This window comes from Elephas maximus, chromosome 19 (assembly GCF_024166365.1).
Source record: "Elephas maximus indicus isolate mEleMax1 chromosome 19, mEleMax1 primary haplotype, whole genome shotgun sequence".
Taxonomy (NCBI): Eukaryota; Metazoa; Chordata; class Mammalia; order Proboscidea; family Elephantidae; genus Elephas; species Elephas maximus.
Genome location: NC_064837.1, coordinates 16,515,259 through 16,537,984, shown reverse-complemented (window position 1 = coordinate 16,537,984; position 22,726 = coordinate 16,515,259). Strand labels below are relative to the sequence as shown.

Sequence of the window (22,726 nt, the reverse complement as noted above, 5' to 3'; positions counted from 1 at the left end):
CCTGGCTGCTGCCAGCACTTGCTCCAGAAATCCAACAAAGGTGAACAAGAGGCATTCAGGGAGGATGGTTTTTATTCTTCAGGGGCAAAGCTGGGTTCCCTGAGGTGTCCCAGCTGTAGGGCCTAGTGCTTAGTCAGGCAGAAGAACTGGAGACTGTTTTCTCCTGGTTTATCTGTAGCGCTTGGACAAATCAATGTCTGCTCAAAAGAAGGAAAATAGTTAAAATCCAGACTTGCTCTTTAAAAAACAAAAACAAATAAACGCATCTATTTTTCACAAATAAAGACTATCATAGGAAATAAGCAAAAAACCAGTATAAAAACAAAATCTTCTAAATGCTTGGTACCTTTTCTTTTCTAGATCTAGCTGGAATTTCTCGTGTATTTTCCTTTCGATGATGCTAACCACCGGCATTTCTCCTAAAGAAACGGATAAAAAAAAAAAAAATCCTATGTGTTTAAAGCAGAAAGCGTTAGCAGTTGCCATTCAGTTGATTCAACCATGGCAACCGCGTGTGTGTCAGACTAGAGCTGTGCTCCACAGGGTTCTCAATGGCTGAGTTTTTGGAAGTAGATAGCCAGGCCTTTCTTCTGAGGTGCCTCTGGGAGGACTGGAACCTAGTTAGCCGCTGAGCACATTAATTGTTTGTGCCACTAGTTCCTGGGATTACTCTGGATATCTCTGCACTTTGTTCCCTGAGCTACAGGTGCATGGAGACTAGGTATGAGGTCATGGAGCCCAACAAGCCGGGAGGAGTCTATAAGACACTTGGGATCTTTAAGAGAGGCCTGTTGTCAGCAGGGAGTGGCTTAACAGATTAGAGAACACCCACCCCGTGGACTCTTATGCAGCCATTATAAAAATAAGAATTTGAGCCACACTATTTGACATGGAAGAATTCTTTTGGGTATTGCTGAATCGTAACATTAAGATTTAAAGAAGTGTGTATAATAGGACTCTAAATGTGTATGTTTGTATATAGTTATAAATAGGGTTGCCAGATAAAATACAGGACACCCAGTTACATCTGAATTTTGGATAAACAAGGGATAATTGCATGGGACATAGTTATACTAAAAAAATAATTCTTTGTTTATCTGAAATTAAAATGTAACTGGGTGTCCTGTATTTTTAGTTGCTAAATCTAGCAATCCTATTATACAAAGATGGAGAAAAGTATGGAAGAAAGCACACCAAATTGTGGGAGGCAAAGACAAAGTTGCACTAATAATATCCCCAGCAAGTATGAAATTATCCCATTTTTTGGGCACAATTATATGCATATGTACATATATAGATGATAAAAAAGTTAGAAAAAAGATTTAGAACTACCTTTTGTAAGGACTGTATATCATATATTAAGTGAAAAAGGCAAATGGCAGAATAATGAGTATAGTATGATACTATTTGTGAGGAAAAGTTCACACTCTTGTACATGCAGGTTTAAGTTTGTGTTAGCAAAAATGAAGTTGTGTAAGGACATTCATCGGGCTGTTGAAATTGGTATCTCAGGGTGTGGGATTGGGGAGATGGGGTGGGAGATGATTGTTGTTGTTGTTAGCTGCACTCAAGTTGAGAGGACCCTACACACAACAGAATCAGATTGTGTGATTCATAGGGTTTTCATTGGCTGATTTTCAGAAGCAGATTACGAGGCTTTTCTTCCTACTCTTAGTCTGAAAGCTCTGAAAAAACCTGTCCAGCATCACAGCAGCTCACAAGCTTCCACTGACAGATGTGTGGTGGCAGCACTTGAGGTGCACTGGCTAGGAATCAAACCTGGGTCTCCCACATGAAAGGCAAGAATTCTACCACTGAACCACCAGTGCCCCTATAAGAGATAATTAGCATTGCTGTTATACTTCTTGTATGGTATTATGTCATGGCTACAACAAAATATAGTGTCTTTGTATTTTGAAAAACATTAAATGATAAAAATGTGTTTTGCTTTTTTTAAAAAGTGAGTCATCCAATATATAGCACACTCCACCCAACAGCTGCAACGTACATACTCTTTTCCAATACACATGGAACCTTCTCCAGAACAGACCACATCTTAGGCTGCAAAGCAACTCTCAACAATATCTAAAACATTGAGATAATACAAAGTATCTTCTCTGACCACGTTGCCGTCAAAGTAGAAATTAACAACAGGAAAAGCAAGGAAAAAAAAATCAATTACATGGAAACTGAATAACACCCTGCTTAAAAACCACTGGGTCATAGAAGAAATCAAAGATGGAATCAAAAAATTCCTAAAATCGAACAAGAATGAAAGTACATCATACCAAAACCTTTGACACACAGCAAAGGCAGTGCTCAGAGGTCAATTTATAGCAATAGATGCACACAGCAAGAAAGAAGAAAGGGACAAAATCAAAACATTAGCTACACAACTCAAACAAATAGAAAGAGAACAGCAAAAGAAGCCCATAGCCACCAGAAGAAAGGAAATAATAAAGACCAGAGCAGAAATAAATGAAACAGAGAATAGAAAAACAATAGAATCAACAAAACCAAAAGTTGGTTCTTTGAAAGTATCAACAAATCACTGGCCAAACTGACAAAAAAAGAGGAGAGGACACAAATAACCCAAATAAGAAATGAAACAGGGGGCATTACAACAGACCCAACTGAAATAAAAAGGATCGTAACAGAGTATTATGAAAAACTATACTCCAACAAATTTGAAAACCTAGAATAAATGGACAAATTTTTAGAAACACATTACCTACCCAAACTAACACAAAATGGTGCCGAAAATCTGAACAGACCCATAACAAGAGAAGAGGTCGAAAAGGTAATTAAAAAAAAAACTCCAAGAGAAAAAGCCCTGGCCCAGATGGCTTCACTGGAGAATTCTATCAAACATTCAGAGAAGCGCTTACACCAGTATTACTCAAACTATTTCAGAACACTGAAAAGGAGGGGATACCTCTGAATTCATTCTATGAAGCCAACATAACCCTGATACCAAAACCAGGCAAAGACACCACAAAAAAATTACAGACCAATATAAATGTAAAAATTCTCAACAAAATTCCAATAGAATTCAGCACCATATCACAAAATAATACATCTTGACCAAGTAGGATTCATACCAGGTATGCAAGGATGGTTCAACATTAGAAAACCAATCAACTTAATCCACCACATAAATAAAATAAAAGAATCACATGATCATCTCAATCAATGCAGAAAAGGCATTCAACAAAGTCTAACACCCATTCCTGATAAAAACTCTCAATAAAATAGAAATAGAAGGAAAATTCCTCAATCTAATAAATGGCATCTATACAAAAACAACGGCCAACATCATTTTTAATGGAGAGAGGCTGAAAACATTCCCCTTGAGAACAGGAACAAGATGCCTTTTATCACCACTCTTATTTAACATTGTGCTGGAAGTTCTAGTTAGAGCAATAAGGCAATAAAAAGAAATAAAGGGCATCCAAATTGGTAATGAAGAAGTAAAACTGTCCCTATTTGCAGATGATATGATACTATATGTAGAAGACCCAAAAGATTGAGCAGAGTGGCAGGATACAAGATAAATATACAAAAATCATTTGGATTCCTATACACCAATAAAGAGAATGACAAAAAGGAAATCAGGAAAACAATACCATTTATAATAGCTCCTAAAAAAATAAAATACTTAGGAATAAATCTAACCAGTGATGTAAAAGACCTAGACAAAGAAAACTACAAAAGACTACTGCAAGAAACCAAAAGAGATCTACATAAATGGAAAAACATACCATGCTCAACATTGTGAAAATGACAATTCTACCCAAAGCAATTTACAGATACAGTGCAATCCTGATCCAAATACCAACAACACCCTTTAGAGATAGAAAAACTAATCATTAAATTTATATGGAAAGGGAAGAGGCTTCAGATAAGTAAAGCACTATCGAAGAAGAAGAATAAAGTAGGAGGACTTGTACTGCCTGACCTCAGAACCTACTATACCGCTGTGGTACTCAAAACAGCCTGGTACTGGTACAATGATAGATACATTGACCAATGTAACACAATTGAGAACCCAGATGTAAATCCATCCACCTATGGTCACCTCATCTTCGACAAGAGCCCAAAGTCCATCAAATGGGGAAAAGGCAGTCTTTTTAACAAATGGTGTTGGCAAAACTGGATGTCCATCTGCAAAAAAAAAGAAAGGAACAGGACCCATACCTCACACCATACACAAAACTAATTCGAAATGGATCAAAGACCTAAATATAAAACCCAAAACTATAAAGGTCATAGAAGAAAAAATAGGATCAACAGTAGAGGCCCTAATACAGGGCATTAACAGGATACAAACCTTAACCAACAACATCCAAACTCCAGAAGATAAGCTAGATAACTAGAATCTTCTAAAAATTAAATAGTTATGCTCAACAAAGACTTCACTGCAAGAGTAAAAAGAGCCTACAGACTGGGAAAGTTTTTTGGCTATTACAAATCCGATAAAGGTCTAATCTCTAAAATCTACAGGAAAATCCAACACCAAAATCGGCAAAGGAAATGAACAGACACTTAACCAAAGAAGATATTCAAGCAGCTACCAGACACATGAGGAAATGCTCTCGATCACTAGCCATTAAAGAAATGCAAACGAAAACCACAAGAAGATACCATTTCACCCAGGCATTACTGGCATGAATCAAAAAAACAGAAAATAACAAATGTTGGAGAGGCTACAGGAGAATGGAACTCTTATGCACTGCTGGTGGGAATGCAAAATGGTACAGCTATTTTTGGAAAATGATATGGCATTTCCTTAGAAAGCTAGAAATACAAATACCACATGATCTAGCAATCCCACTCCCAGAAATATATCCTAGAGAAATAAGAGCCATCACACGAATAGACATATGCACACCCATTTTCATTGCAGCATTTTTCACAATAGCAAAAAGATGGAAACAACCTAGATGCCCATCAACAGATGAATGGAAACAACCTAGATGCCCATCAACAGATGAATGGATAAACAAACTATGGTACATACACACAGTGGAGTACTACACAACGATAAAGAACAACGATGAATCTGTGAAGCATCTCACACCATGGATGAATCTGGAGGCCATTACACTGAGTGAAATAAGTCAATCACAAAACGACAAATATTGTATGAGACCACTACTATAAAAACTCATGAAAAGGTTTACACACAAAAAGAAATAATCTTTGATGGCTACCAGGAAGGGGAGGGCTGGGGATGGAAAAACACTACATAGACAATAGGTAAGTGATAACTTTGGTGAAGGGTAAGATACTACACAATACTGGGGAAGCCAGCACAACTGGTACAAGGCAAGGTCAAGGAAGTTCCATAGACAGATCCAAACTTTCTGAGGGACTGAATTGCTGGGCGGAAGACTATGGGGACCATGGTCTCAGGGAACATCTAGCTCAACCGGCATAACATAGTTTAAAAAGAAAATGTTCTACATTCTACTTTGGTGAGTAGTGCCTGGGGTCTTAAAAGCCTGTGAGCGGCCATCTAAGATACTCCACTGGTCTCATCCCTTCGGGAGCAAGGAAGAATGAAGAAAACTAAAGACACAAGGGAAAGATTAGTCCAAAGGACCAATGGACCACAATTATCATGGCCTCCACTGGACGGAGTCCAGTACCACTAGATGGTGTTTGGCTACCACCACTGACTGTTCTGACAGGGATCACAATAGAGGCTTCCGGACAGAGTTGAAGAAAAATGTAGAACAAAATTCTAACCCACAAAAAAAGACCAGACTTACTGGCCTGACAGAGACTGGACAAACCCTGAGAGTATGGCCCCCAGACACTCTTTTAGCTTAGTAATAAAGTCACTCCTGAGGTTCACCCTTCATCCAAAGACTAGACAGGCCCATAAACAAAAGGAGACTAAAGGGGCACACCAGCCCAAGGGTAAGGACTAGAAGGCAGGAGGGGACAGGAAGGCTGGTAATACGCAACCCAAGGTCGAGAAGGAAGAGTGTTGACATGTCTTGGGGTTATTAACCAATGTCATAAAACAATATGTGTACTAATAATTTAATGAAAACCTAGTTTGTTCTGTAAACCTTCATCTAAAGTACAATTAAGAAAAAAAAAAAGTGAGTCATCCAGCCTAGAGTTTAGTTAAGAGCGTGAGTTTTGGAACTACATGCAGGCTGGATTCTGCCACTTTCTAACTGTGTGACTCTGGGGGAGATACTCCACCCTTCTATCCATGTTCTTTAACTGTAAAACAGTGATAAAGTATCTTGTTTATAATGAAGATTAACCATTTGTAAAGAGCCTTGCACTGTAACTGCTCATAATGGTTAACTACCTCTATTGCTAATTCTTATGATTACTAGAAAATAATCTAGGATGTAAACCAGGATATAGAGAAAAATGACCACAGACCTTGATCTACTGGAGGCAAGCCACCAAGTGACTTAGAATCTTGACCCAAACACTTCTGCTCTCTGGGCCTCAGTTGCTTTATCTATAACATGAGAGAGAGAGACTGGATGCCCTTTGCTTTGCTCATTTACTCAACAGTTTCAGAGGGCTTGCTGGGTATCAGTTCCTAGGCTAGGGGCTAGAGACACAGAGATGAAAGATCTGGCTCTATCTTCAAAGGTGGCCTAGTCTCTGGGAGATGAAGCAAATAAACCAGTCAGTAAGTGCAATGCTCTCCACCTGTCTGTCAGTTTGTTGTACTGTGGAGGCTTTCGCGTTGCTATGGTGCTGGAAACTATGCCACCAGTATTTCAAATACCAGGAAGCTCGCTCATAGTAGACAAATTTCAGCAGAGCTTCCAGACTAAGACAGACTAGGAAGAAAGGCCTGGCAATCTATTTCTGAAAATTAGCCAATGAAAACCCTATAGGTCACAACAGAATATTGTCCAATATAGTGCTGGAAGATGAACCCACTATGTTGGAAGGCTTTCAAAATGCATAGCGGCCACCACAATGGACTTGGGTATACCAATGATTGTGAAGATGGTAAAGGACTGGGTAACATTTCATTCTGTTGTACATGAGGCTGCCATGAGTCACAGCTGACTTGATGGCCACTAACAACAACAACAACAACAACCAACAAGTGCTATGAAAGAGTGCCTCTGGGCACCCAGAGAATGGGGAGATGGAAGGGTCTTTCTAGCTGCAACATTTGCTAGCATTTTGCAGGTCTTGGATTCTTGAAGACACTACCCAGATGGTTCACATACAGGTAAGACAAGAATAGAGGCTGGGTACCTGGTGTTGATTCAGGGTTGGCAAGGGAAGTAGAATATCACACCAAGAACACTTCCTCAGAATGTCATAGGCTGACTCATCTCCTATGGAAGAGGTGGTTCTGAGCTTGAGCTCAGACTTCAAAGGCAGATTTGAGAGTTTCTTTTTGCTTCTTGGTGCTTCCTTTGTTGAATTTTCAAAAAGAGGAGGAAATCCGTTTATATTTTTCATCTTTGGACGGACATCTTTCTGTGCCGTGGAAGTTTGACCTACAGTGGTCTGACTTGGAAGGAATAGTGGAATATTTCTTGGCTTTCCAAATGGAGACAATTCTGCAAACCCTGAGACTGGACAACATTTATCCTGCAATTGTGAATAATACATCAAATTGAAAAATGACTTCAGCCTTTAATGGTCTGAAAATACAGTAGACAAGATAACCTGAAAACTTCCCACTAGAAACACTTAAAAACGCTGGACAACATATGACAAACGTTCATTTAAATGCACAGCTGACAGTTCAAGAAAGAAAAAAAAAATGTCATGTTCCAGGAAAGAAGGTCTGACCAGTAAGGTACAAAAGCTGACACTTTGGTTACAGGAGGAGATGTGGGGTTAATCTTATACCTAAGTGTTTGGATGAGAAGAAAGTCCCAATCGCACAAGGTGGGGAATTGGAACTAAGACTCCCCTTCCCCTGCATATAAAGGCTAAACTATGGTGGTGCAGAGAAAAGAATTGGCTAATTGGAGAAGGAAGGTTGCAAGGAAACCCTTCTATTTTGGCCTAGAGTTCGAGTATGGGGAAGAAAAACTCAGAATCACAGACTCACATCTTTCTTGTGTTTGTGGTTCAGATTCACATTAGCCTTATGGTTTGGGAATCCCCAAACTGAGGAATTAACATAAAAATTGGAATGGCTGGGAGAAGAATCACAAAATCCTTCTGGAAGGATATAACCTCAACCAAAGTCATACAGGATTCTCACAGGTAGAATCCCATGAAACAGAAACTCACGATCCAAAATTATAAACAGACGAGGAAGCAATTCACCTAGAACGAGAGTCATGGACACAACCAATAGCAGGAGTCGCCTCCAAGATATTCAGATAATAGAACTATAGAGACTATAAAATAAATTAACTTACCGTGATTAAAGACATACATGAATGAATGGAAAACAAGAGAAAAGAATAAGGTCCTAAGAAAAAAGAATAGGCAAATTTGAAGGAGAAATAGAAATGAAAAATACAAGTATTGAATTAAAGTCTGAATGGATGTGGTAAAATAGTAGATTAGATTCAGCTAAGAAAGAATGAATGAACTTGAAGACAGATTTGAGGGAATTTCTAAGAATATATTTTTTATAGGAGAGAGAAATAAAGAGGTAGAAAACATAAAAATTAAGAGACATGAGGCTAGAATGAGAAAGCTTAATACACATTCAATATGTTCCAGAGAGAGAGCTGGGAGAATGTAGGAAAGGCAGGATTCAAAGAGATAAAGCTGAGATCTTTTCAAAACTGATTAAAGACATCAATCTTTGGATTCAGGAAGGAGAAATCCTGAGCAGGAGAAATAAATGAAAAGCCACATTTGAGCTCATTGTTCTGAGCAGGACGAATAAAAGTTCACTCTTAAACACATGACAGTGAAGCCACAGAAGATCAAAGGCAACAAGGATCTTGAAATCAACCAAAAAAAAAAAAAGATTATTTACAAGGGAATGGCTATTAGACTGAAAGCAGACTCATCAACAGCAAAAATAGAGGCAAAAAGACAGTGGAATAATCTTCAATGTGCTGAGAGAAAATAGTTGTTAACCTAGAATTGGATACCCAGCTGAACTACCATTGAGAATGGCGGGGGGGCGGGGAGCAAGATACACACTTTCAGACAATTAGCAGTTTACTACGCACAGGCTCTTGCTAAAAGAAACACTGGGAGGCATATTTTGGGAAGAGAGAAATTTTGCCTAGATGGAAAGCTTGGAATCCCAGAAGGAATGTAAGATAGAAAAGAGTAAACACGTGGGTATACCCAAACAGGCATGAATTGCTTAAAACAACAATAATAACAAAGACAAAAGGGTAGCAGTATGAAAACAAGGCCAGACTAAACCCTGGTAGCCTTTACACCTAAGATGGGAATAGAGGATCAGTGTTAGCTAGTGGGTGTTCAAATATGTATATTGTTGTAAGGGGTGTAGAAATAACAATTAATTTTAGACTTTATTAAGTCAAGTGTGCATATTAAAATGTTAAGGATAACTACTAAAATAATAGAAATAGATGGAAAATTGCCAAATCATTAGAGAAGAAGAGGATAAAGAAAACTCGCTCAATCTGCGAGAAGGCTAGAGAGAAAAAAGCAGCAGCGGCAGCAGCAATGAACAGCATGGTAAATGGAAGACCTGAGAAGATGGTGGAAAAGACTTCTTGCTCATTTCATTGGAAGTGATAAAGACATTGTGATCCAGTAAGAAGATCTCCCTATTATGAAGATGCACATTGAAGAGTAATAAGTGAAATGACAAGATATTTTGGATATGCTTTAAAATAATTCAGAAAAAGAAAGAAAACAACGGATAGGTTAATTTTGATTGTTGTTGTACCTGAGTGGTGAGTATATACGTTTCACTGTATTAACTTCCTGCTTTTGCATTCGTTTGAAAATTTTGGTAATAAAGTTTAAAAAAAAAATTAAAATGGTAGACAGATTTGACAGCCAGCCAAGCTATCATTTTCAGACATGTAAGGTTTAAAAAATTTGCCTCCCATGCTTTCTTTCTCAAGAAACTACTGGAGGATATGCTCTACCCAACAAGAAGTAAACTACGAAAGAGAAAGACCTGACCTGAAATTTGGGGAACAGGACTTCCACACCGGAGAGGGTGGAAGAAATTCACAGAATGACAGCTACTCATCAGGCCTGGGAACAATATGCCCCCAAAATGAAATGGATAGAAAACCTGATGGGTTTGATTGTATGAGGGGAGAATTTGCAGACCTGGTAGGAAGTTTTAGGATGATTTAGTGATAAGTACCTAGAAAGTGAAGCAAATGAAAAACTTGAAGCAAGTATTAATTCCAGGAAAAACTAAAAGTTGTAGAACAAAGCAAACGTAATCCTAGTTTGTGTGGCATAGCCATTTATATTTACGTCATCATCGTAATATAACTTTGACTACTGATTTAACCCAAATGGCTGATATCAATAAATTGGGAGGATGGAGGGACTGAACTTGGAGGTACGTGTGAAATAAGTGATGTAGTAAAGCTAAGTTCATGTCCTTAAGTCTTTAAAGAATCAATAGAAAATATCTAAAACTAAATTAAAAAAAAGCAGTATAGGAAGGTGGTTTATAAACATGGAGGTAAATACCAGAAGAAACAGCTAAAAGAGAAGGTATTTGTGTCTTGGGAGCAGTTAGCACAAGAGGGAAGGAGTGGGGCTTGTATTATAACCAGGATTAAAAAAAACAGCCAAACCCGTTGCCATCAAGTCAATTCCGACTCACAGCAACCCTATAGAACAGAGTGGAACTGCCCCATGGGGTTTCCAAGGAGCACCTGGTGGATGTGAACTGCCGACCTTTTCGTTAGCAGCCATAGCTCTTAACCACTACACCACCAGGGTTTCCTTAACTGGGATGGTGGAAGACAATTAACTCAAGGGTCACAAGAAATAAGATAATATGTTATAAATTGATAAATGCCATGAAAAGAAAATAGTAGAGGAAGGTAAGAGAGATGGTGAATGGGGGAGGGGGGCTGCAGTTCTGAATGGGCTGTCAAGGTACACCTCCTTGAGAAGGTGACATTTGACTTAAGTAAAGACTTTTATATAGAGATGCAGAGGGGCATGATGGAAAGGACACTGCTCTTAGAGTCAGGAGCCCTGGGTTTTCACCCTGGCTCTCCCACTAACTAACTCATGATGAGGGGAAATTTACTTCCCGTTTTGAGCTTCAGTCTCAGCGTCTGGGAAATGAGATTTGATTGGATCAGTGGCTCCCAACCCTGGCTGTACATCAGAACCACCTGTGAGGCTTTTAAAAGAGATGCCCACACGTCTAAAATGTATTCTCAAAGAGTTCAGAAAAATATCTATATATCTCTATCCCTATGTATCTAAAGGGTGGGTGGAGGGGGTAGAAAGAAAGAGACAGAGGAGAAAGGTTCCCTGGAATCTGCCCTTCATATCACACTTTTCAGAATATGGACTAGCTATTGGCAAGATTAGGAAATTACTCATTGCTACTCACCATATGGTGGGGATACTCATTTACCGGAATCATTTGGTTGCAAGAATTACAGTTGATTTTCCTCAGAGGAGCTGATATTCTCTTCCCTGAAGAAGCACAGAAACACCACGACAAATGATGCTCTTGACGACGGTGAGCCCACCTTTCCTACAACTGCTTATATGACTGTATGAACTGCCCCTGGGACTGCTGGGCCTAGAGTTTCCTGCGCTCCCAGCATCCTGGACCGCATAGGCAATCCTTGCTTGAGTCACGCATATCATTTCCTTTATGGCTACAGTTGTGCCTTCAGGGCAGCATTTAACCTTGAGGAGGAGACATTTCCTGGAGCAAGATGGGTTCCTCAGGAGACGAAGGGACACTTAACCACAGATGCCAATCCTGTCCAACCTGACTGCTCTTTTATTCCACCAGTTTCCAAGCTTTGTGATCAAACCAGGTGTTGAGTGTACACATCTTTGTTGATTATACACCCTTGAAGCCAGCTATGCTGGAATAAAAGAAATGTACATGAATCCCATGCTTTCTAGTTTTTCATTTGCCAATTTTGACCTTGGGTAGATTGTTTGCCAGGAGAGATTTATTGTCTGAGGACTTTTAGGCCCTTTCCACATGTTACCAAAACAACTAGTGAAATCAACAGAAAATTGTCACATTCATGGCTTATGGCCTTGGTAAACACAACCTCATAAAGGGGTAATTGGGTTAAGAGAACATGAAACGGTTCCAGGGAGCCAATACATAAACCCAAAGGTCCAGGGCTGCAGCTGGCTCCCTTCTGTCCCTTGCTGCTAATGAAAAATACTCCAGATTTGGTGTTGGGAAAAGGGTGTCCAGTCTTAATTCTGCCTCTACTAGACCCCTGGATCGTTCTATGTGTAAGCTTCTCATCTGAAAAAGGATGTAGGTGGGCAGGAAGGTTTTGCCAGGTTGGAATTTGCTGGAGGGCTTCAAAGGAGGCCTCACATTTTCTAGGCCTCACCTTTGCCTCTGCATTCATCTGTGTGGCTCCTAGGCACCCACCTCCTGGCCCCTTGATCTCTTGGACTGGTCATTTGAAGACCGTAGCAGACACACAAGAAGGCCACCCTAGTGCATGGTCTACAGCTAAAACAGCCAACAAGTCCACTACCTGAATTTGAGATATACACAACAAATACCCTTGTCATCTGTCCTGCTGAGACCTTATGTTCCTCGCATTCCACCCAGGGGAGGCTTTGGTCTCTGCAGCTTCCCTTTGCCTCACCGGCCCATGCTCCTCACCTCTGCTGGGCTGAGCCTGTTTCCCCTGACAGGCGTCTTTGTGGTGGGCCAACTCTCGCAGCAGGATGTACTGGTTGCAGTTTGGACAGGGCTCTGTCTTGCTGCCACAGTGGTACTCATGGGTCCCCAGCTTGCTGAAGTTCATGGGCAGCTCACAGAACTCACACTTGACCTGGCGCATGTGGCATTCCTCGGCCTGCAGGATGACAGGCAGGTAGGGCATGATCACTGGCTCCTTTGACTAGAGGCAGGTCAGGAACAAGAGCCTGTTTCTCTAGGGAACTGAAACGAATGAGAGAAAGCAGGCAGGAAGGTCCAGAGCTCCTGACTGTCCTTAGGGAATACAAGCTCTGTTGGGCTGATGGACTGTGGCAAGCCCTTCTGCCAGCGTCTGGAGTCAGGAGGGTCTGTGTCCCTGTGGTGGGCTAGCTCTCCATTGCTCTCAGAGCCAACTTGGGAAAGAAGAAAGAAGTCGGGGGAAAAATTATATTGGCCTCTCCTCCCCTCTCCCTCTCCTCCCAGGTTGTACCTGCTTGACAGTAAAGAAGAAATCACATGTGAACCTCACCTCATGAGCCTCCAGCAAATGCATCTGCATGTTCTGCTGACACAGAGTACAGTTAACCTGAAAAGAGAGAGACCAACTCCTCAGACAGGGATTGGACTGGATAGAAAACGATACTGGTAAGGAGTGAGCTTCTTGGCTCAAGTAGACACATGAGACTATGTGGGCAGCTTCTGTCTGGAGGGGAGATGAGCGGGCAGAGGGGGTTAGAAGCTGGCTGAATGGACACAAAAAGAGAGAGTGGAGGGAAGGATTGTGCTGTCTCATTAGGGGCAGAGCAATTAGGAGTATAGAGCAAGGTGTATATAAATTTTTGTATGAGAGACTGACTCGATTTGTAAACTTTCACTTAAAGGACAATAAAAATAATGGCTTCAAAAAAATCTACATAAATTTTAAAGAAAAAAAAAACAGAGACAAACATTGGTTTCACCCAGCACCTATGGCCTTTGCCCACTTCTGCCTTGGCCCGCAGTGTTTTAGGTCTAGGTCTGTAAGCTCTTAGAAGGCCAGGCTCAGGTGTGGTTATTTCAGTCTCCCAAAAGTACCCAGCCTGGGTTCAAGACTGTTGGCAGGACCAGTTGAGTTGACACGGATGCCTGAGCTCGAGAATCTCCAGAAAGACAGATAGGGGTCCTGGGACAAATTGATGAAACAGGAGCCGAGAAAAGTCTGCTGGGCCTGTCTGTCTCCTACGGCCCTCTCTTCCTGCATCCCTTCTTCACAAATCTGAATAGAACATTCAACCTTTCCTGAAACAGCACCCCCTTGCCTTGGCCAAACCCATAAGTCTGTAGAGAAAGGACTGAAAATGAGGAAAAACTGGGGTTATCCTCAAAAAGTTGAACATAGAATTACCATTGATATTGTTAGGTGCCATCGAGTCAATTCTGACTCATAGTGACCCTATGAACAACAGAATTAAACACTGCCCCGTCCTGCGCCATCCTCACAATCATTGCTCTGTTTAAGCCCATCATTTTAGCCACTGTGTCAATTCATCTCAATGAGGGTCTTCCTCTTTTTTGCTGACCTTCTATGTTACCAAGCATGATGACCTTTTCCAGGGACTGGTCCCTTCTGATAGCATGTCCAAAGTATGTGAGACGAAATCTCAACATCCTCCCTTCCAAGGAGCATTCTGGCTGTACTTCTTTCAAGACAGATTTGTATGTTCTTCTTGCAGTCCATGGTATATTGAATATTCTTCACCGACACCATAATTCAAAGGCATCAACTCTTCTTTGGTCTTCCTTATTCACTGTCCAAGTTTTGCATGCATATGAGCGGATCGAAAATACCATGGCTTGGATCAGGCGCACCTTAGTCCTCAAAGTGACGTCTTTGCTTGTTAACACTTGAAAAAAGTCTTTTGCAGCAGATTTGCCCAATACAATACATTGTTTGATTTCTTGACTGCTGCTTCCATGGGTTGATTGTTGATCCAAGTAAAATGCAGTCCTTGACAACTTCAATCTTTTCTCCATTTATCATGATGTTGCTTATTGGTCCAGTTGTGAGGATTTTTGTTTTCTTTATGTTGAGGTGTAATCCATACTGAAGGCTGTAGTCTTTGATCTTTATCAGTAAGTGCTTCAAATCTATTCAATTTCAGCAAGCAAGGTTGTGTCATCTGCGTGTAGTAGGTTGTTAATGAGTCTTCCTCCAATCTGATGCCGCATTCTTGGGTTATTTGCTCAGCATACAGATTGAATAGGTATGGTGAAAGGATACAACCCAGATGCATACATTTCCTGATTTTAAACCATGCAGTATCCCCTTGCTCTGTTCGAATGACTGCCTCTTGGTCTATGTAGAGGTTTCTCATGAGGATAATGAAGTGTTCTGGAATTCCCATTCTTCATAATGTTATCCATAATTTGTTATGATCCACACAGTCGAATGCCTTAGCATAGACAATAAGACACAGGTAAACATCTTTCTGGTATTCTCTGCTTTCAGCCAGGATCCATCTGACAACAGCAATGATATCCCTGGTTCCACATCCTTTTCTGAATCCAGCTTGAATTTCTGGCAGTTCCCTGTCGATGTACTTGCTGCTGCAAATGCTTTTGAATGATCTTCAACAAAATTTTACTTGTGTATGATATTAATGATATTGTGTGATAATTTCTGCATTCCGTTGGATCACATTTCTTTGGAATGGGCACAAATATGGATTTCTTCCAGTTGATTGGCCAGGAGGCTGTCTTCCAAATTTCTTGACATAGAAGAGTGAGCACCTCCAGCATTACCTCCATTTGTTGAAACATCTCAACTGGTATTCCATCAATTCCTGGAGCCTTGTTTTTCACCAACGCCTGCAGTACAGCTTGTACTTCTTCCTTCAGTACCATTGGTTCTTGATCATATGCCACCTCCTGAAATGGTTGAACTTTGAAATTGCAACTCAAGTCTTAATTTTTTTCTTCAGTTCTTTCATCTTGTGAAATGCTGAGGGTGTTCTTCCTTTTTGGTTTTCTCACTCTAGGTGTTTCCACATTTCAATATAATACTTTGTCTTCTCGAGCTGCCCTCTGAAATCTTCTGTTCAGCAATTTTATGTCATCATTTCTTCTATTCACTTTAGCTACTCTACATTCAAAAGCAAGGTTCAGAGTCTCTTCTGACGTCCATTTTGGTCTTTTCTTTCTTTCTTGTCTTTCCAATAACCTTTTCCTTTCTTCATGTATTATGTCATTGACGTTACCTCACAACTCATCTGGTCTTTGGTCATTAGTGTTCAATGCGTCAAATCTATTCTTGAGGTGGTCTCTAAATTCAGGTGAGTTATACTCAAGATCATACTTTGGCACTCGTGAACTTGTTTTAGTTTTCTTCAGTTTCAACACGAACTTCCACATTAGCAATTGGTCTGTTCCACAGCCAGCTCTTGCTCTGACTGATGATAGTGAGTTTTCTCTTTTGTCTCTTTCCACAGGGGTAGTCAATTTGATTCCTGTGTATTCCACCTGGGGAGGTCTATGTGTATAGTCACTGTCTGTTGTTGTTGTTAGGTGCCATCGAGTCAGTTCCGACTCATAGCGACCCTACGCGCTACAGAACGAAACACTGCCTGGTCCTGAGCCATCCTTACAATCATTGTTATGCTTCAGCTCACTGTTGCAGCCACTGTGTCAATCTACCTCATTGAGGGTCTTCCTCTTCTCCCTCGACTCTGTGCTTTGCCAAGCATGATGTCCTTCTCCAGGGACTGATCCCTCCTGACAACATGTCCGAAGTATGTAAGACGCAGTCTCGCCATCCTTGCTTCTAGGAGCATTCTGATTGTACTTCTTCTAAGACAGATTTGTTCGTTCTTTTGGCAGTCCATGGTATATTCAATATTCTTCGCCAACATCACAATTCAGAGGCATCAACTCTTCTTCGGTCTTCCTTATTCATTGTCCAGCTTTCACATGCATATGATGCAACTGAAAATACCATGGCTTGGGTCAGGCACACCTTAGTCTTTAAGGTGACATCTTTGCTCTTCAACACTTTAAAGAGGTCCTTTGCAGCAGATTTACCCAATGCAATGCGTCTTTTGATTTCTTGACTGTTGCTTCCATGGCTGTTGATTGTGGATCCAAGTCAAATGAAATCCTTGACAACTTCAGTCTTTTCTCCGTTTATCATGATGTTGCTCATTGGTCCAGTTGTGAGGATTTTTATTTTCTTTATGTTGAGGTGTAATCCACACTGAAGGCTGTGGTCTTTGATCTTCATTAGTAAGTGCTTCAAGTCCTCTTCACTTTCAGCAAGCAAGATTGTGTCATCTGCATAACGCAGGTTGTTAATGAGCCTTCCTCCAATCCTGATGCCGCATCCTTCTTCATATAGTCCAGCTTCTCGTATTATTTGCTTAGCATGCAGATTGAATAGGTATGGTGAAAGAATACAACCCTGACGCACACCTTTCCTGACTTTAAACCAATCAGTATCCCTTTGTTCTGTCCGAACAACTGCCTCTTGACCTATGTAAAGGTTCCTCATGAGCAGAATTAAGTGTTCTGGAATTCCCATTCTTCGCAATGTTATCCATAATTTGTTATGATCCACACAGTCACCATCTATGTTGCTGAAAAAAGGTATTTTCAATGAATAAGTCATATTTTCCAACTACTGATCCCTCTTCTTTTTTCCAGCTTTCCCATTCTAATCATCAGTAATTATCAACACATCTTGATTGCATGTTTGATCAATTTCAGACTGCAAAAGTTGGTAAAAATCTTCAATTTCTTCATCTTTTGTATTAATGGTAGGTAAATTTGAATAATAGTCTTATTAACTGGTTTTCCTTGTAGGCATGTAGGTATCATCCTATCACTGACACCATTGTACTTAAGGATAAATCTTGAAATGTTCTTTTTGACAATGAATATGGGGCCATTCCTCTTCAATTTATCATTCCTGGCATAGTAGATCATATGACTGCCTGAGTCACAATGGCCAATATCAGTTAATTTCAGCTCATATGCCATAAAGATATCAATCTCTAAGCATTCCATTTCATTTTTGACAACTTCCAATTTTCTTAGATTCATACTTTGTACATTCCACACTTCGATTATTAATGGATGCTTACAGCTGTTTCTTCTCATTTTGAGTCATGCCACATCAGCAAATGAAGGTCCCGAAAGCTTGGCTCCATCCACATCTTTAAGGTCTACTCTGCTTTGAGGAGGCAGTTCTTCCCCAGCCATCTTTTGAGTGCCTTCCAACCTAAGCGGTTCATCTTCCGGTAGTATATTAAAAAATGTTCTACTGCTATTCATAAGGTTTTCACTGGCCAATTTTTTAAGTAGATGGTCAGGTTCTTCTTCCTAAGCTGTCTTAGTCTGGAGGCTCTGCTGAAACCCATTCACCATGGGTGACCCTGCTGGTATTTGAAATACTGCAGCACAGCTTCCAGCATCATAGCAACATACAAGCCGCCACAGTACAACAAACTGACAGACCAGTGGTGGGGACTGAAGGTAGGAACGTAAACAGAAACCTGGACACCAATCTTCATGGGTGCACTTTTCACAAGTGTCAAAATGTGGAAACAACCAAAATGTACATCAACAGGTGAATAAACAAAATGTAGTACATACATACAATGGAATATTATGCAGCCATAAAGAGAAATGTAGTCCTAACACATCCCACAACATGGAAGAACCTTGGAAACGTTATGCTGAGCGAAATAAGTCAGTTGCAAAAGGCCAAATAGTATATGAGCTCACTTATATGAAATAAGCAAATATATAGAAACCAAAGATTATTAATGGATACCAGGGGTAAGAGAGAGGCGGAGAGGGGAGTTTCGTTGGCAGGGCATCGAGCTTCTGTTGGTGATGGAATATTTTGGGAAAGGATAGTGATCATGGTGGCACGATATGAAAAAATGTAATCACCGTCACTGAGTTGTAAACACAGAAGTCGTGTTTGCAAATGTTTTGGTGTGTATTTTTTACCACCATAAAAACAAACAAACAGTAAGGGTAGACTGGGTTTGGTATTAGGAAAGCAGAGTGACTGCTTCCTTTTCTCAGGTGGGGGCTGAGGCTGGGAGGAGCTGCCTGACTTGCCCACTGCAGCCAAGTGAATGGCTACCATCAGGATGGGCTCTTGCCCCTGGCTCCCTGCCCAGTGCTCCTGGCCTTCTGTCCCTCGTCCCAGCCCCTCACCTCCTTGTGGCTGGTCTCGAAGTGCTCCTCCATTTCACTCTTTGGGATGGGCTCCTTGCAGTCTGGGCAGACCACCAGGAACCGTAGGCAATGGGCCTCATGGAGGGTGAAGTGGGCAGAGGCCACACTTCTTTTGCTGCAGGGTCAAGAGGGAAAGAAAAGCAGGCTTATTCACAGTGTGAAGCAGGGAATCGCATTTCACATCCAGGCCCTGATTAAGATTGTTTGGCAGGAAAGAGAGCAACGCCCTCTGAGAAGGGTCCACCCTGGTTCCTGCCACAGGCAGGCGGTTTCAAGAGCAAACAGCCAGACCCCCTCAGAAGTATGGTCCTGGGTCCCCGCTGTGCCCCCTCTCCCACGGTTCCCTCTCAAGGTGGGGCGGGAATGGCCCTGAAGAATCTCGTTGGCACCTTTCTTCCAAAGATTGGTGTGAAGACCATATTATCCTAACCCGAAATTCGGACCTAGTGTCTGACCAGTATAAGTAGCCCAGTGGGCATAATTAGCCTTGCTGTTTGGCTTCAGGACTTTCCCAGAAAATCTAAAATATCTTGGAGGGAATGCAGTAAAGTTCATGAAATGCGGATCCCCCTCACATCTCCCCCCTCCCCTGGGGCCCGTATCTGCCACCTTTGCCCTCGGGGCATTTTTATGCCTGGACTCGTCTCTCCTCTCTTCAGAAACAGCCTTCTCAGGTCCATCCCTCTCACCAGGCTGTCTTGGACGGCCAGAGGGGCAGGGGGCTAGAGAAAGCACCTTCTTACCAGTGTTCGCACCCTTGGACGTCTTCCTCCATGGTCTGGTCTCGGGTGTTTCTGGTTAGTTTCGTTTTGTTTGCTGACAAGGAAACAAAACCGAAAGTGTTCCAGAACCCTGACCACAGCTTAACGGAGGGAAGGGATTGTCTCAGTGCTCAGCTCAGGGCTGCTCCCAGGTTTATGTGGATGGATACCGCCCCCGCCCCGCCGCCGGCGATGGGGCAAGGGGCGAGGGAGGGACTCCTTTCCAGCATAAACAGCCCAGAAAGCCCCTGCCGTCTTCCTCTGCCTGTGCCACTGTCACCTTGTGCCTCGGTCACCTGTGGCACTGCCCTCTGTGCCGCTGTCAGCCTGTGCCCCTGTTCCCCGTCTGCTGTCCCCTGTGCCCCTATCCCCCGTCCCCCTGTGCCACTGCCCCCGTGCCACTGTCACCCTGTGCTCCTGTTCCCCCGACCCTGTGTTGCTGCCCCTGTCCCCTGTGCTGCTGTTCCCTGTCCCCTGTGCTGATATCCACCTGTCCCCCTGTCCCCTCTGCCTCTGTCCCCCTGTCCCACTGTTCCCCTGTGCCCCTGCTCCCCATGTGCCACTGTCACCCTGCCCCTGTGTTGCTGTCCCCTGTCCCCAGCCCCTCTCCCCCTGTTCCCCTGTGCTCCTGTGCCACTGTCCCCTGTCTCCCTGTGCCACCATCCCCCTGTGCCCTGTCCCCTGTCCCACTGTGCCTCTGGCCCCTGTCCCCCTGTGCCCCTGTCCCCCTGTGCCCATGTCCCCTTGTGCCCCTGGTCCCTGTCCCCCTGTGCCCCTGCTCCCTTGTGCCACTGTCACCCTGCCCCTGTGTTGCTGTCCCCTGTCCCCAGCCCCTGTCCCCATTCCCCTGTGCTCCTGTGCCACTGTCCCCTGTCTCCCTGTGCCACCGCCCCCTGTCCCCCTGTGTCCCTGTCCCCCTGTACCCTGGCCCCCTGTGCCCCTGTCTCCCTGTCCCCCGTGCCCCTGTCCCCCTGCGCCTCTGTCTCCCTGTTCCTCTGTGTCCCTGTCCCCTGTCTCTCTGTGCCCCGTGTCCCTGTGCCCCTGTCCCCATCCCCCGTCTGCTGTCCCCTGTGCCCTGTCCCCTGTCCCCCTGTGCCACTGTCACCCTGTGCTGCTGTCCCCCTGACCCTGTGTTGCTGCCCCGTCCCCTGTGCTGCTGTTCCCTGTCCCCTGTGCTGATGTCCACCTGTCCTCCATCCCCTGTGCCTCTGTCCCCCTGTCCCTCTGTCCCCCTGTGCCCCTGCTCCCCTGTGCCACTGTCACCCTGCCCCTGTGTTGCTGTCCCCTGTCCCCAGCTCCCTCCCCCTGTTCCCCTGTGCTCCTGTGCCACTGTCCCCTGTCCCCTGTGCCCCGTCTCCCTGTCCTCCTGTGCCCTGTCCCCCGTCCCCTGGCCCCCTGTGCCCCTGGCCCCCCGTACCCCTGTTCCCTGTCCCCCAGTGCCTCTGTCTCCCTGTTCCCCTGTGTCCCTGTCCCCTGTCTCCCTGTGCCCCGTCCCCCATCCCCCGTCTGCTGTCCCCTGTGCCCCTGTACCCCGTGCCACTGTCACCCTGTGCTGCTGTCCCCCTGACCCTGGGTTGCTGCCCCCGTCCCCTGTGCTGCTGTTCCCTGTCCCCTGTGCCTCTGTCTCCCTGTCCCTCTGTCCCCCATGCCCCTGCCCCCATGCCACTATCACCCTGCCCCTGTGTTGCTGTCCCTTGTCCCCAGCCCCTGTCCCCCTGTCCTCCTGTTCCCCTGTGCTCCTGTGCCACCGTCCCCCTGTACCCCATCCCCTGTCCCCCTGTGCCCCTGTCCCCCTGTGCCCCGTCCCCTGTCCCCTTGTGCCCCGTTCCCCTGCCCTCCTGTGCCCCTGTCCCCCTGTGCCCCGTCCCCTGTCCCCTTGTGCCCCGTTCCCCTGCCCTCCTGTGCCCCGTCCCCCTGTACCCCTGTTCCCTGTCCCCCATGCCTCTGTCTCCTTGTGCCACTGTCCCCCATGTGCCACTGTCCCCCTCTCCTCTTCTCCCTCGTCCCCATCTCCTTGTTCCCGTGTGCTCCTGTCCCCTTTGCCCCTGTTCCCCATCCCCCTGTCCCTCTATCCCCTGTCCCCCATGCCACTGTTCCCCTGTGCTCTGTACCCTGCGCCCCTGTCACGAGCTGTTTCCATGACCCAAGGGAGAAAGCAACACTCCCCCCACACAGCAACTCTTCCCCTCATTCCGGGGCTTCACTGCATGAGTATCTCTCCTTCCGTTCCACAAACCGCCGGCCTCCACCCCTTCCCCTCTCTGCTATGCTGCTCCCTGGTTCTTTCTCTACAAGAAAGAGGGGGCTGGCCGGGTTGAACTTGAGGGCTGCTCCCAGATAGTGCCTCCTGGGCCTCTTCCTGCACCTTGCTCTGGCCCCAGTTAGTGACAATTTTGAATACAGTGTTAATGGAGGAAATGGGGACACAGGATGGGGTGTGCCATGACTACATGCCTTGGAGTCACATCTTAGCTCTGCCACCTAGCAGCTTGGTGACCTAGGGCAACTGCCTGTCTCCTTGAGCTTCTCCTTCATTTGTAAAGTCGTTATAGCAAACACCAGTATAAAGCAAACCAGGCACCAGGTCCACCACCCGTCTGTCATTTCATCATGCTGTGTTGGCTTGCATGTTGCTATGATGCTGGAAGCTATGCTACTGGTATTTCAAATCCCTGCAGGGTCACACATGGTAGACAAGTTTCAACAGAGCTTCCAGAGTAAGAATGACTAGGAAGAAGGGCCCGGTGATCCATCCCCAAAATGAGTCAATGAAAACCTTAGGGATCAGAAGAGAACGTTACCTAACTGGCTTGCTTTGGACATGTCATTGGGAAGGACCAATGTCTGGAGCAGGACATCATCTTTGATGAAGGAGAGGGCCAGTGAGAGTCAGGAAGACCCTCAGTGAGATGGAACACTTCGATAGCCAGCAATTGTGAGGATG

The 22,726-nt window shown here is 43.9% G+C and overlaps 1 protein-coding gene and 1 non-coding gene across 3 annotated transcripts; both read right to left on the bottom strand.

Annotated features, from left to right (window-relative positions):
* Window positions 1-54: 54 nt before the first annotated feature.
* XAF1 (XIAP associated factor 1) lies at window positions 55-19,878 on the bottom strand. 2 transcript variants are annotated; one of them, XM_049859413.1, is made up of 8 exons: window positions 19,765-19,874; window positions 19,001-19,136; window positions 13,329-13,385; window positions 12,761-12,956; window positions 11,498-11,583; window positions 7,252-7,593; window positions 347-419; window positions 55-197 (listed from the first exon to the last, which is right to left on the bottom strand). In XM_049859413.1, exons 1-7 carry the CDS (start codon window positions 19,794-19,796, stop codon window positions 363-365), a joined length of 906 nt encoding a protein of 301 aa, XP_049715370.1. In that variant the 5' UTR covers window positions 19,797-19,874; the 3' UTR covers window positions 55-197; window positions 347-362. The 2 variants fall into 2 exon arrangements, with proteins under 2 accessions (XP_049715370.1, XP_049715371.1); XM_049859414.1 differs by lacking the exons at window positions 55-197; window positions 347-419; window positions 7,252-7,593; window positions 11,498-11,583 and adding an exon at window positions 11,590-11,987 and having other exon boundaries at window positions 19,765-19,878.
* Window positions 1,759-1,829, bottom strand: TRNAE-UUC (transfer RNA glutamic acid (anticodon UUC)). The gene has a single exon. It is a non-coding gene; the product is annotated as a tRNA-Glu (tRNA).
* Window positions 19,879-22,726: the final 2,848 nt, after the last annotated feature.